At 41.1% G+C, this 14,342-nt stretch overlaps 2 protein-coding genes across 2 annotated transcripts; both read right to left on the reverse strand.

Annotated features, from left to right (window-relative positions):
* Positions 1–3,366: 3,366 nt before the first annotated feature.
* Positions 3,367–6,022, reverse strand: txnipb (thioredoxin interacting protein b). Its single transcript, XM_012822914.3, has 6 exons — positions 5,598–6,022; positions 5,414–5,489; positions 5,160–5,307; positions 4,648–5,007; positions 4,250–4,534; positions 3,367–4,100 (listed from the first exon to the last, which is right to left on the reverse strand). The coding sequence occupies exons 1-6, from the start codon at positions 5,851–5,853 to the stop codon at positions 4,077–4,079; spliced, it is 1,149 nt and encodes a 382-aa protein (XP_012678368.2). The 5' UTR covers positions 5,854–6,022; the 3' UTR covers positions 3,367–4,076.
* A 2,610-nt stretch (positions 6,023–8,632) lies between these two features.
* On the reverse strand, positions 8,633–14,201 carry hjv (hemojuvelin BMP co-receptor). Its single transcript, XM_012822919.3, has 4 exons — positions 13,943–14,201; positions 11,283–11,437; positions 10,581–11,080; positions 8,633–10,217 (listed from the first exon to the last, which is right to left on the reverse strand). Exons 2-4 carry the CDS (start codon positions 11,374–11,376, stop codon positions 9,597–9,599), a joined length of 1,215 nt encoding a protein of 404 aa, XP_012678373.1. The 5' UTR covers positions 11,377–11,437; positions 13,943–14,201; the 3' UTR covers positions 8,633–9,596.
* Between the last annotated feature and the right edge of the window lie 141 nt (positions 14,202–14,342).

Raw genomic sequence — 14,342 nt, forward strand, 5'->3', positions numbered from 1 at the left:
GGCTGTGTACATGTGCTGTGTAAAGCCATTTCTAATAATGTTGGTTGGGGGTTGGGATTTAATGAAATCAAATCTAATTTAATTTAGAAGAAAGCATAATTTTAAAGATCAGCTCTTCTCAATAAACGAAATAGTCTGTGTAGATAGTTGACATAGCCATTCTTGTAGCCAATTTGGAAAGTCTCTGATGATGTCTTACAGTATCATAATGCTATAACATAAAGCTATTTTGTGAAAAATGTGATCCTCACAAAAACAAATGTGTCCTGTTGCTCTTGTTTTCTATTGACATGTGCAGTGTACAGTGCCAGTAATACTTCTTCTATACACCTCACGTGTATCTGGAGTGTTTCTGAGGCTCTACTTCAGAAAGATTTCCTGTTTCCTTAATTCAGTAAAATGACCTATGGAGTCTTCAAGGAACTGGACATTGATGTAAGCTCTGGAAGACTGCCCCATGACACAGCAAAAAGCACCGGCTGTCGGCAGTTCAAGTGTCATCATTCCTTATAGGGAGACAGCTTTAAAAATAAACAAAACATATTGGTGACACACAAGGTGAAACACATAACATACTCATGAACACTCAAATTCTAAACATTTGGATCACCACATGGCATTAAAAAAGGGAAGAATGCAAATAACACATACTGAATGTGGGTATAATTATTTCTGAAGTCCCAGGATGAAAATGCATATATGGGGTTGTGGATAAGCAATGAGTCAGCATAGGTGTAAAGTCTGCTCCTCCAACTCATTTAGGGATAAATGCGTTCATGTGTAATATTCACACATACTAACACACACACACACAGACAGGCCATTAGAAATCAGTTATGTAATCATGTGTATGTGAGTGGTTGGTGGGATTGTGTGCTGCAATGGTATCAGTATGGGATATGAGTATATCACATACCAGCTGTCAGTTGTGATATATGTTTTTCATGCCCACTCAGCCCTGAACAGACAGTGAGTAACCAACGCTATAATGCTATGCAAACCATTCCACTATTCACAAAGGCCTGGAGAGCCTGCAAAGTTCCTGTAAGGTCAAAACTGATAGCTGGGTATTTCTAGGTGCAAAGGCTGGCTTTAGCATTGATTACATGTGTAGTTGGTGACATCTTGGTAATGTAAATCTTTGACCTCTTTAGAATGACAAATTTTGCCCCATACCTTTGTGTTCTGTTACAGACTGGACCACCTGTGTGACATGATGTAAAGCTGTTCATATAAGGTTTTCCATAAGATTTGTCTCCTTACCCAAAGTGCAAATGGTGCAAAGTGTTTTTGTAAATGCGTATCTATCTTGTTTCTGGCCAAGTAAATCTATGGTGGTATCTTGGTTATTTAGGACAGATCACGCTGCAAGCAAGTGCAAGCAGGACTCAACCAATCACCTCTGGCTTGTTCGCTACAGAACCTATGGCTTGTGTCAGCCAATCAGAAAAAAGTACTTGTCCAAGCCAATGAAAAATGATATCAGGCAATGACTCTGCAAAGAAGAAACACATGCAATATGTTCAGAGCAACAAAATCTGAATAAAAAACACCTATACGGAACACCCAGAGCATTTATTATGCATAGTAAATTAAGCATATAATAGAAATGAGTTACAAAATTAGTAATCTGGGTGGTATTTTCAATTGTATTTTGGGATATGGTTAAGATCAAATAAAACTGAAATATGATCTGCAACACGGCTGAAATCATGATCTGATCCTTCTCTGTCATTCTGAGTGCAGGGCCTGGGCGAGTCTGACATTTTGATTTGGAATGGCTCAGCAAACACACCACCCTCTTAATGATAGATGGCTGTGACAGCGAAGGTTTACAGCAAGCCTGACGGAGACACGCAAGCCTGTTTGAACAGAGTCTCATGAGATGTGCGCACTGATTTTGTAATTCAAAAGCAAACCCACAGTTTGTCTTCATAGACACGTTGAGAGCGATCACATTTACTTGCTATCACATACACATTTATTTGCACATTCATGCGTATATGCACACACACGCAGGTTTGCATCACACATACAGTACATACACATACACATACACACACACACAAACACACACACACACACACACACACACACACACACACACACACACACACAAATGGATACATGCTTCAAGATGACATATTTATCTTTGTGAGATGACATTCTGTTGTACCATGAGGTATATGTCCCTTTTGTCAAAAGATTCATAAAGAAAGTAATCTCTCTGCAGTGTGACATAACCTCCTTCTGCAGGCTGGAGCAGTATTGTCAGGGCACACTGTAGACCTTTGAATGGGAATGGTAATGTGTTGCTCCTTTGTGATTACAAAACACGTACTACCACAGCGGTGAATGTATGATAGAGGTGACTGAGACCTACTTGGAAGGCAGTGCCAGTCTAAAGTTGGAATCAATGAGCAAGCTACATTATCACACCATCTGGAAAAGTACAGCAATGCAAAAGTAGAGGAAGGGTAGGGCACAGATGCTGCTACCTTTTTGAGAGAAGGTCTCCCCTCTTGGACAGCTGCAGGGCCAGTAAACAACAGCATCAGGTTTCTAATGAGATGGCTGCCCACTTGTGGAACACGTCCTTGGCAAACTCACTCCACCTCCCTTCCCGAGCTGGGTGCGTGCTGAACTGTACGCATGTGGATATTTTGGGGTCTTGTATAATAAAGTCACAATTTTACATTGATTGGTTCCTTTGACAATGCTGTCACTTATGTAATTTATCCTGAGTTACCCTTCAATCACTGAGAGGATTTTTATGGCTGAATCTATTACAGGATGTATCTGAATCTTATTATGGCCGAACCATATTTGGCCATAGAATGACAATAACACGACAGGTGTCAACTACAATAGGCACGTATAAATTCATTTTAAAGTTAGATGAAATATAAATGTCTTTCTAGTTCTTTAACGGATATTATTTAACATTTTAACTCATCCATGAGCTCACTGACAGATGTAGCTTACTTGGGGGGAGGGGGGGGAGCTGACCTTTTGTAGACAATTTAATTATTACTACTTTCCATAGCAGCTTGAAATAGTGAAATGATGTGCTGAAACACAAAGTAACTGATTGAGTTGGAGTTTGAGCAAATCTTGTGCTCTGTTATTAACATGGGTGACATGCCACACAAAGCTCACCTGTCAACTTGTTTCCCGACAGTGAACATTGTAAACAGATCAACTGAAAGTACAACATGTGTTGACCTTCAACACACATGGAAACAAACATTAACTTGCTTTTGTGTTTTCCCTTGGAAAATTGTTTTGTCTTTCATTTTTTCTTTCTTTTCTCTTTTTAAACTTGATCAGTTTGTGTGTGGTTTACAAGGAGAGAGAGGCTAAATCAATGTGATCAATATTTTATTTTCATCAAAATAGTAGTCAGCCCATAGGGCTTATGAAAATAAAAACCGCAGATAAATTAAAAAAGTACAAACATATGAATATTAAGTTTGCTGATGTTGAAAAACAATTTCATCTGTCATAAACCTCATTTTCAAATAAAGAATTATTTCATAACACATTTAGTTACGTTTTTACACAACATCAATGAAAACGTGTTTGATACAAAGAACTGAAAACATTGCATGGCAATTTTGTTCAATAAAGTGTACATATACATTCTGTCTGGAAGACCTCTTAAACAAAAAGTGGTAATTCAACTCTTGACAAAACCTTTGAGCAACATCTGCATCTGCACTTGTTATGGAATGGCTACATACTGTAGATCTACATAGGATGGCTTTGAAACACTGGAAGGTTCTTGACTGAGATGGAGCTCACCTTCAGTTTAGTAGCAGTTTAGTAGCATCTACCTATCCATGGCTGTTATACCAGACAGAGTACCAAAAATCCTACATCAACAGTCCAACTTAATCTGCATTCCATACATAGGTCTCCTGTGTTTTTATCTTTAACGCTATGCTGATCCCCTCTTCACGCCTTCAAGAGTCTTCTGACTTCACTCTGCCCTTAGCAGGCTTTCTTCTCAGCAATTTCTGGAGTTTGAACAAATGCCAAATAAGCCACTTCACTGAGCCGGCCATTCAAGAGAACTAAAACTGGAGGCCATGATCAACCTGAGAAAAGCAGAAAAACAAGAAGAAAGCGTTTAGTGTGAGTCAACTGAAAAGGAAAGCTGTCAGACAAATCTCCCTTCATCATTTATTTTACACTATGGCTCTGTCTAAGAAGCCATCAGTGACATCTCCCCATCTCATGCACTCACCTCAGAATAAGCAGGGGGAGGTCGCATGAACAAGGGACCATCCTCTTCATCGTAGTCGTTTAGGAGAGGGGTGAGGGGGCTGTCCAGCAACATGTCTTGTGGGATCTCACTGTAGCTAGGGGGAGGGGAGGGCATGCCTCTGGAGACCAAGCTGCTGGACATGGTGGTGCTCTGCTGGCTGCACATGCTGCTGGTGCGACTGCCAAAGCTGTTGAAGGGGATGGTCCCAATGACAAGGGGCAGTTCTAGAATCAGCTTGTCACTGCCAGGAATGTGGACATAGATCTGAAAAACAAAAAGCAGCAAATCTTATGTTATTCCACAGTCGGCTACTTACATGTTATGGAATTATGTGAAAATTAAGGTGCCCTGTGGTAGGTTCTGAGTGTGTTACGCACCATCAAGGAGTAGTCCACATGAATGATGTTGCAGCCCAAGATGGTGGGCTTGATTTTGGGGACACGGATGCACTTCCCCTGCCAGATGTCACACATGCCAGATATGATATGGTTGCCCCGGACAGCACACAGTTTCTCCTTGATGACTTTGGTTCTGCCGTTGGCCTGATAGGTATGTTTGGCGATGATGGCCGCTTTGGGGATTACAATGCGTGAGCAGGTGTTCTCAAACTTGGCATCAATGCAGATGTCTTCTCCCTCACAGTAGCCTTTACGACCGATTTTGCCTTTGATGGAGACGCTGCCATCAGGAATGAACATGCATGTCACCCTCTTCTCTTTCATCCCACAAATAGGAGACTGCAAGACAAGGCCACAAAATACACAGTTGGATTGATGCCGACATTTCATAACAATGTCTACCAAATAGCCTAACATTAAAATTAATTCCAGTTACAAGCAGTATGACTACCCTGTATAGTTCTGATTGTTGACTTAATTTGATGACTTACCACCAAGTCTGGTGTGTTAACATCAACGGGCTCTTCAACTTCAAAATATCTCTTGCACTCCACTGTAGGCTGAGAAAACCTCTCCATCACAGCCTTCACGTAATAGTTAACATGGCCAAACTTCCCATCATAGGATGACACCAGCTGCCTGAAATAAGTAATTGAATACAATTCAGAAACTTGCACGAATTTAACTTTGACCAAAGCCTAAGTAATTGTGTTTAGTCAACACATCCAAGTTTAAAAAGATTTACCCTGGTTGGGGGAGTTCAAATCCAAACATGTACTCATATCTATTTCCAGGCACGAGAGTGACATAACCCTCTGAATCTGAAAAAAATAAACAAAAATTAACACTACATTTAAATAAAACTTTGCATATTTTAACAAGTTTCGTGCGAAGTATGTTTGTGTCTAGTGTTTTGGTTTACATGTTACCTGTTAGTTCATGATCCAGGTGAACAACGTCCTCATATTTCAAGTAGTCAATTTCATCGCGACATCTCTGTTTCCCTTTCTGATATTCCACTCTTGCGTTGCCGATTCCGAAAACTTTCATAGATGAAACTTTCATCACCTCCGGCACCTCCACTATAATCCGTCCAGCTACCTTGTCTCCTCCAGAGTAATACGTCTTGCTCGGGTCATTGAACAAAACCTCGAAGGTCTTCGGCTTCTTGGACAGGATAACCATTTCTATTGAAAAGCGTACCCTGTGAGTGTGTAATTCACTGCTCGTAGAATTAGCTACCCACTGTGAGTCTTGGAATTTAGCCTACTGTACCGTTAAAACGATAAAAAGTTGGTTATGTGGCTAATGTGTCTAGTCTGTGTTTCTGTGAAAGAAGTCATAACACTGAGGAGCAGCTAGTCCAATATATACCCAACCGTGGCACCACTTTGGCTTGCTGTATAGGCATGGCATTGCTTCTTGTCAACATGTGGACAACTCATGCACAAAATTAACTACCGCGTGGACACTTGTCTGATTGGTGAAACACAGCGTTTAATTTGCCAATAACCAATGAAAGTGTGGGTATAACGCGTGTGCACCTCGTGGACAGGAGCATTGGAGGGCTGGTACTGGGGCAAGGCTTTGGGCTGGGGGGCTAGCCCCCGTACATGGCTAACCTATCAGTCAGCGCATGGATGTCTCTGTTGACTCAGAGACCCAGCTATGTGCGACCGTGTGATTCAAGACAGCCCTTAACTTTGCCTTGGCAAAACCCTGTATTATTTACACCACTTGATCCATGCAATCTTTTTTTATTTGCTATAGGTCACACATAAGACCACGTCAGAAGGCAATATTCATTATACCTGATATACTGTAAAGCAAATTTGTATCCTTTTAACCTGTCCATGTGCAAATTTATGAGTATTTCATTATGCAGATATCCTGTCTACACATCATGATGTAGCCATCTGGGTGGCTAACTAAAAGTGGACCAATGTGTCTGCAGTCAGTAGTGATTATACCTGAACCTGAACATGATAGAAAGGAGCACACAAGGGATCTAAACATGCTTGTTCCTGCGCTGAATCAATGCTGTAGAGAAAAGGGCAGGCCGAATCAGCCACTTAATCAAGCAAAAATTAAATCAGTCAATCGATCAATGAATAAAATGAAAGGTAATGCATGCAAAAACACATGTTTTTAACTGAAGCATGGAAAAATACCTAAACAGCATTGTCATAAAGTATTGTGCCTCAATTGTAACCTTACCGTCTATGGTTGTACCAGACTGGCCTGCAGGTTAGTATGATAATGTGGGGTTTAACTTTGATTGCTCTGCCATCTACAGGGGGATCTGGGGTCATGCAGATTGACCCTTCGTGTTACAGGTCTATCTAGCTGCAATAAAAAAGCAATCAGTGCACATAATTAACTTCAAGGAGGTTAAAGTCAGAGAAACATTTTAAATCATATCACTATGCTAATGTCTAATGAAGTGGTATGGTGTTTGGTGAAGTGGTACAGTATTTAGACAGTTCCAGTAGGTGAGGTTACAAATAAATGCATATTCTCAAAAGTTCTGTTTCTGCTTATGTCAGAATTACTGATGTAGTATCAACACAGTAGCTTCAAGGTCATGTCCAAACGCAGTCACAGCCAATTAATGAAACTGAATATAAATGGCAAATATGGCAAATAATGCTAGAGCCCCTCTTCACCTATTTTATCTATCTATATTTAGCTTTTTTGATTTAAATAGTTTTACATCATAATATCACATATCGAAATGATGGGGGAAATCATAGGAATGATCACATTAAAAATAATCCAGATATTAGGATAGCATAGTAAAGTTACTTAACTGTTCCTTAGATGAAGCACCTTTTCTTATTCCATCATCATTTAAATAATATTTGATTCAACCACTATATTCAAATCATCATCGCTGGGTGGATTTGATATGCCATCAACCCTTAAGGCTTATATATATCTGGGTGGTCCTTAGTCAGTATGATCAGTAAGCAGACACATTGTGATGCAACAATGAAGTCAAAGAACCTCTTCAGACAGTAGATCCCATAGAATATTTGAATTCTATAGTACATCTGCTCTCTGCAAACTGCAACTCACCCTGCAAGTGTGCCACCCTCTACCCAGAATAGGTGTTGCCTGAAAGCAGTGGGCCAGAGACCACCCATCTCAGCCACCTGGCTGCTCCTGTTTAGTTGAATAGCAGATCATCACCTACTAACATGGTTTGTCTTTAGTAACCTAATTATGTATATTAGATATATTCTCATTGAGGCTAATTGCTTAAAATCATCAGTCTACCGAGCATCAATGGATGTGGATCTGGTCTCTTTAAAAAAATTCCACATGGGTGGCCAGTCACTAACAACAGCTGCCACTCAGACCAGTTGACAACTCAACAACAGATGGCCCTATTATTGACAGAGGATACTCATACATACAATAAGTTGGATAGCACATTACAGCTGTATACAAGTGTATTTTGAATTATTTCCTAATTGATTGTGCACATGCATCTCAGACATGATTTAGGTGATAGAACATTCAAAACGGTGCATGATCATCCACCTAGCTTTATCCATTCACAAACAACAGATTATTAGAAGTACTATTTGCTATCTTTTCTATTCACATAAGATTAGATTAGATTAGATTGCTACATGTAATTCAGTGTCTTAGATAAGTCAAAGTCATTTGAGAAGATTACATTGTTTTGAGTGGATATGATGTGCACTTTACTAATATCAGGATATAGATTATTTTAGCTTGTGAGCATTTAAAGCAGTAGTGAATGTACAAAGGGGAGGCAGTTCTTGTCAGGTTGTGAACTCTGCTATGTGCTCTCCACAATGGTTGATGTTCTACAGAATTGAAGGACAACATATGGATGTACTCTACTGACAGTTATCTCTGTTATTTGTCAATGCCAAGTGTCATTTAAGTGGCCCAATGGCCCAGGTCTAAATGAATTAAGAGCACACACGACTTTTGTGTTTGGGATAGACATTCTCTTTTTATTAGCTTAAAACACAAAACAATATATTATTTACGTACAGACTTTGCAACACTATAAACAGCCGCTAACATCTCATGTAACAATGTTACGGTAATACTATGTGAATATATACCAAAGTGGCTTCCAGTCCCAAGATTTATGCCCAATAAATATAAAGCTATTTTCATTTAACCTGCATATATTTTGTATCACTCCCGCTGTCATGGGAGGCAGTTAGTAATCAATACACCTAAAACACAAACAACATATCACACAAGCAACATATATTCTTTGACAGAGGTACAGTTCCAGACTGTGTCCTATTCATTTACATTATTATGTATGTAACGTTTTCATCATGAAAGTGACACTTTTCCACTGGCTTTACAAAGATTTAAAAAATAGCAATAACTTATGGTTTTGTAAAATATGCCTTTATCAGTGACACGACACTATGTTCATACTCTCACTATATTCACATATATAAGCAGTTTAAATTAATGGCATGAAAGTTTAACTAAAAGAGTTTATAAATACTAAAGCTTATTTTATATTAGGTGCAAAATATGCCTCCCTGAACCCCTGCAGTGGGTGTAAGAGGCATCACAGGAGAAATATCCAGTTACTTGCTAAATAATTTAAACAAAGCACTACCAGCTCATTTTTAACCCCACAATGGGATAATAATATAATCTATGATTTTAGTGGCTTGTAATACATTTAGCTTTGTTCTTCACAATGGACTATCAGAAATGTATGTCACACCACAAATTACAAGAAAAAGTAACCTACAAATTCATTATTTCCCAACAGCAATTAAATATACAGTAGCACAGTGTTCCCTAATAAATTAGTAATTTTGATCGAAAGAACTAATAACTAACAGATCATTTCACAATAAGTTAAAAAGGTTCTTTGGCTTTTATGTCCACCATGACAACAGGAAGTCCCAACATCATACGCATCGCTCTACAAGAAATGTGAGAATGACGTTTGTGAGAGCCATCATCAGAAGCGTAAGCATAGCACATGATGGGTGACTGGTCACTGCTGCTGACAGCAACTGCACTCTCCCAGCATCTGCGATCATGCTGCGCGCATCCTGCAGTGCCGCCACCGCCGAGGCACTGAAGTTAACGTCCCCCGTGGTCAAGACGTCAAACAGGCAGGCCTGGAAGTACATGTCCTTGGCGGGGAGCAGGGAGGCGCAGTGTACATAGGCCGTCGTGCCCGGCTGTGCCTGCGGGTGTTCCAGCCGCTGGGAGGCCGGGCAGCCCCACTTGCAAAGCTGCAAGTCCTGCTCAGGGCTGAAGGTGTCCACAATGGCGCGGGGGGCACGCACCGAGAGGCTCAGCGAGCGGCCGCTTTGGCGCACCACCAGCGTAGTGCCGATGTGGGTGGCATTGATCTGCGCGTGCCGCCCGGGGGCCTCAGTGCTCACCTGCAGACTGTGATGGCCGCGCCTCTCACCGCTGGTGATGGAGCCATCGACAAAGGCTGGGGGCACGTTGTCCAGCTCAGCGTGGTAGATCTGCTGCTCGATGCACTCACGCCAATTCTTAAAGATGATAGTTATCTGAAGATTGGGTTGAAGAAGGATGGTAATGGAAAACAATATTTAAAATGTACTTCAGTCTCAGCCTAGCTCAGCTGAGTGCCTGAATATTATATGTTTAAGAATTCATTTTTTAACTATTTTTCAAAGAGCTCAAGGTGAATTAGGGAAGATGCGACAGAGAGAGATGAAAAAAAAAACGCAAATATAAGAAGCTGGTGTGAAGGTCTGGAGGTTGAAAAAATGAATTGACACATAGTCTGTAATTAGACACTTGATATACTTGATATGTAGACAAATAGTAGAGGTCATTGTTTTCTACTTCTACTCTACACAAAAGCAAGACTGTCAAATGTATCAAAAAATGCTCTACTTGTCCCCTACCTTAGTGAGGGCTGTAGCAGACACTCCTCCTGGCATGGCTGCACTGGTTGCCTGCACATACAGGTACTCATTATCAATGAGAGGCCATGCTCCCTGCACTGCGCAGGTTTGGAACTCGTCATGGAAGGTGCGCACATGGGGGTCCCCAAACACGCCGCAGTGGAGGTACTCTGGGGCCTGTCCCTCACGCTGCAGGTAGCTCTTCTCATAGAAACAGACATCTCTGGAGACAGGGGGCTGGGGCTGGGGTCGTGGCTGAGCAGTGGGCCCTGTTTTGGGGCAGCTGTGCTGCATGAGGAGGTCCTCGATGCCCTGGACGGCAGAGTGGTATGCCAGGTCCCCCCTGCAGGCCCGAGCCGTCCGGCGGGTGCAGTGGGCATAAGAGCGCAAGGCACTGCAGTAACCGGCGTTCCCACCCTCCCTGCCAACCCCACTACCAAGGTCCAAGGTGGCAGCTACAAACTCAGAGTTACACTTCAGTATTTTGCATTGTGCCCATACTGAGGTCAAAGGACAGAAAGAGAAGAAGAATACAGAGCGCATGTAAATTAAGCCGCTTTTTCAGGTAAACAAACATACACACATTAAAGCATAAACGTTTCATATTTACAGATAAGGTTTTGGTCCATTTAAATGATTACACATAATTACATCTGGCTAAACTAACTGTGTTACTTATGGTTATGTGCACACACAACTAACCTTGTAAGCAACACAGGTGAGACAGCAGCAAGGCTACAAAAATACTGTGCTTCCATGGGAGCTCAGTGTAGCTACTGCAGGCCTGTTTTCCCATTCCCTTCCATACAGAAACAGCCTCACTGGGCTGCCAGTGATAACCGCACAGGATCCAAACACTGTAAAAGAAAAAAAAGAGACGTCTTATAACTTAAAATGTACAGAAAAGTGCTGTTTCTTCAGAGAGAAACATCCAGTGTACCACGTATAGCCTTGACTGATCTTAATGGTTTACCATAGTGACCAACACGATACAGTCATGTAATGCAGTACGTTGAAGAGGGCATTTAGACATTGATTTTGTCTGTAGTATTATTCGTGAAGATATGCTTCTGTTTATGGATAAAAGGTAAACAGTACAGAAAGACAAGGCACACATTAACCGAGGGATTGCCGTTGGCCTGGCCCTTTCAAAGCTAACAGGACAGACACAATGGACAACCACAACACAGCAATCCTCACACCTCATCATCCAGCACCTTCACCTGTGCCTGTAATATTTAATCATTTCAGATTCAGAAAAATGCTATTAATGTTCCTGAGTTTAAATTACAAAAAAAATATGTTTTTGAAAGATACTCTGTTCAGCACCCGATACATTGAATCCACTGTCTTTGACATCCACAGCTATCTATATCATGTGGATTCCAACATGGTTTCAGCCTCCTTCTGTATTTCACAATTTTGCTAAACCTGGAGATAGAAAAAATGCTACTGAAATATTTTTTTGATGAGAGTCAAATAATACAATCAGCATCTGGGGACAATTTAACCAAATTACAGTTCATATAATACATTTTGTTTCTATGACAACAATAGGGGATTGGACTCCATTGCTTGACCATTCATGTTTCTGCTCCACCTTGAGCCCAATAGAATTCCCAAGGGATGCTGGATCTACACCAACAGTGTGTTGCAATTTGGACTCATTCTCCTTTTGTTGACAGACAGCCCAATGCAAACAGTGGGGAAAGTGACCAAACTAACATGGTTTCTGAAAAGTTCCCATGTTTTTCTGGGGTCTGTACATGTCAATCAATTTGAGTGGCTCAATAATACATAATTTTTGTATTTGTTTATATCATCTTTGTAGAGTGCAGGTTCCAGATTAGGGTAGATGGTAATATAACAAGGTTGTACGCTGATGAGTGGCTGTGTACAAACACCACAACGACAGAAATACAGTCTTGTGTTTGACTCCTAACTCATGTTGATCACAACAGATGGCAGTGCCATAATTTTTCTCTTGTGAGGTTATTGAAAAAAAAAGCAGTGTGGTCCATTCAGCTAAAACACCAATGCCTGACCTTTCTTCTAGTTTATGGGACCTGTGAGCTCCACTAAACGGGGCAAGTTACTGGAGTTGCAGGGCAGAAATAGAGGTCTAAATATACCCTCCATGCCCGTCTCCACCCAACCCCTTCCCCAACCATGTGTCCCCAGCTGAAATAGCCTCCACCAAAGGGCTGGGGCAGGAAGGCAGGTGTCAGAAATACAGTGGAAGTTCCAGCGTTCGCAGATATACACTATCGTTGACTTGACACCTCAGGTTTCATCGCAGCATTTCTACAGCAGTGTCATGGAGGTTTGATCCTGTTGCTGGGAGCAGCCCCAGCTGAAAAAGAGTGTGTGTTTTTTTTTTCTCCTGGTGTTCTGCTCTCTGTATACCCAGGATTTGGCTCCTTTTGTGGTGCAACCACCATTGTGCTCACCAGTGTGTGTAGTGATTTGGAATGCGGGCGATTCTGATGCAGCTGCAGTTTTTGAGTGCGTATAGGCAAAGCCCACAACGTCAGGTCTCGCAACTCAGCAGGACCCGTTGCAGAAAAGCACCGTCAATAAAAATAAATTAAAATGTAGAGAATTGTGTTTAACTCCCAGTAAAGGCAGTTAGCAGATTTGGTGACACACATTTACAGTTGTGAGGTCCATCACACTGTTACCACCCAAAAACTTCAGTGATACTTCCAAACGTAAGCATGATGACAAACACACGTGAGTGGGGGTCGGGGGTTGGCTTAAGTGACCACGCCATACTTATGTTATGTTGATCCACTAAGAATACTGATGTGCTCTGAAGACTGATTGATTCCAGTTCTTGAAATATCCAATTCTTGCTGATTCAATTTAGATATGATATGGCATAACAACATAGAATGACTGTGCCATGCTATTAATTTGTATTAGATGGTCTGAGGAATCTGTTAGATAAGTACATTGATGTTCTCAAAGATTGCCAACTCAAAATGAAACAACAATAGTAGTTTGTAACTAGGCAATAATAGTATACCACAGCTCCAATAAACTCTCTTCTATACTGTGACACCCCTGGACCCTGATGGCACTATTTAATGACAGTGTTTTTAAATCTGACCAGAACACAGTCGGTAAAGCAATGAAACATACCATTGATTAATGAGTAAACTGTGTTTTGGGGACAGGTGTGGAACCATACAACATATTTTCCTTAGACTAACAAAACGGACTAATACGATTAATGCCATGTTAATAATGGATACAGCATTGTATTTTAATCATATCGAGGGAAATATTCTAACCAAGACAGCAGATATAAAAACAGGATATGACAACTAAAATTAGAAGACAAATTGTCTGCTGCTTACCTCTTTTAACGTCGCCTTCCAAAAAGTCCTGGCTGCTCTCAACTAGCATGCTCATACACTCACAAGGGATGGGTCAATCCAGCACTAGTGACTGAGTCAACTGCCCGTTGCCACCCGCTTTTCCTTCCCCCATACAAACTTTAGGATGAGTGAGATTTCTGACAGAGTTCCTCTACGAGAAGCATAAATCACCCGCAGCGAACACCTGCTGTCTGCGCAACAACTGTCCCATAGAGCAGCTATTTTAAAACGTCACACGCTTTTCTGTTTGGAACCTGTTGCTTTTTTCTAATAGGGTGCGTGAATGCATGTTATTCTTACGTCTGAATAAGGCATATTTACCATCAATTATTAGCCCATGAATTCTTTAGAAATATATGAATTTCATTTGACACACAAA

This window comes from Clupea harengus, chromosome 11 (assembly GCF_900700415.2).
Source record: "Clupea harengus chromosome 11, Ch_v2.0.2, whole genome shotgun sequence".
Classification (NCBI taxonomy): Eukaryota; Metazoa; Chordata; class Actinopteri; order Clupeiformes; family Clupeidae; genus Clupea; species Clupea harengus.

What these genes read in the sequence shown, in the direction of transcription:
- txnipb (XM_012822914.3), bottom strand. Translation starts at nt 5,853, where the DNA reads ATGGTTATCCTGTCCAAGAAGCCGAAGACCTTCGAGGTTTTGTTCAAT. An exon ending in TTTGAACTCCCCCAACCAGG is followed by an intron (nt 5,308 to 5,413) that starts GTAAATCTTTTT and finishes TACTTATTTCAG; the next exon opens with GCAGCTGGTGTCATCCTATG. An exon ending in ATGTGGACTACTCCTTGATG is followed by an intron (nt 4,535 to 4,647) that starts GTGCGTAACACA and finishes TTTGTTTTTCAG; the next exon opens with ATCTATGTCCACATTCCTGG.
- hjv (XM_012822919.3), bottom strand. Translation starts at nt 11,376, where the DNA reads ATGGGAAAACAGGCCTGCAGTAGCTACACTGAGCTCCCATGGAAGCAC. An exon ending in TCACCTGTGTTGCTTACAAG is followed by an intron (nt 11,081 to 11,282) that starts GTTAGTTGTGTG and finishes CTTTGACCTCAG; the next exon opens with TATGGGCACAATGCAAAATA. An exon ending in CTGCTACAGCCCTCACTAAG is followed by an intron (nt 10,218 to 10,580) that starts GTAGGGGACAAG and finishes CCCAATCTTCAG; the next exon opens with ATAACTATCATCTTTAAGAA.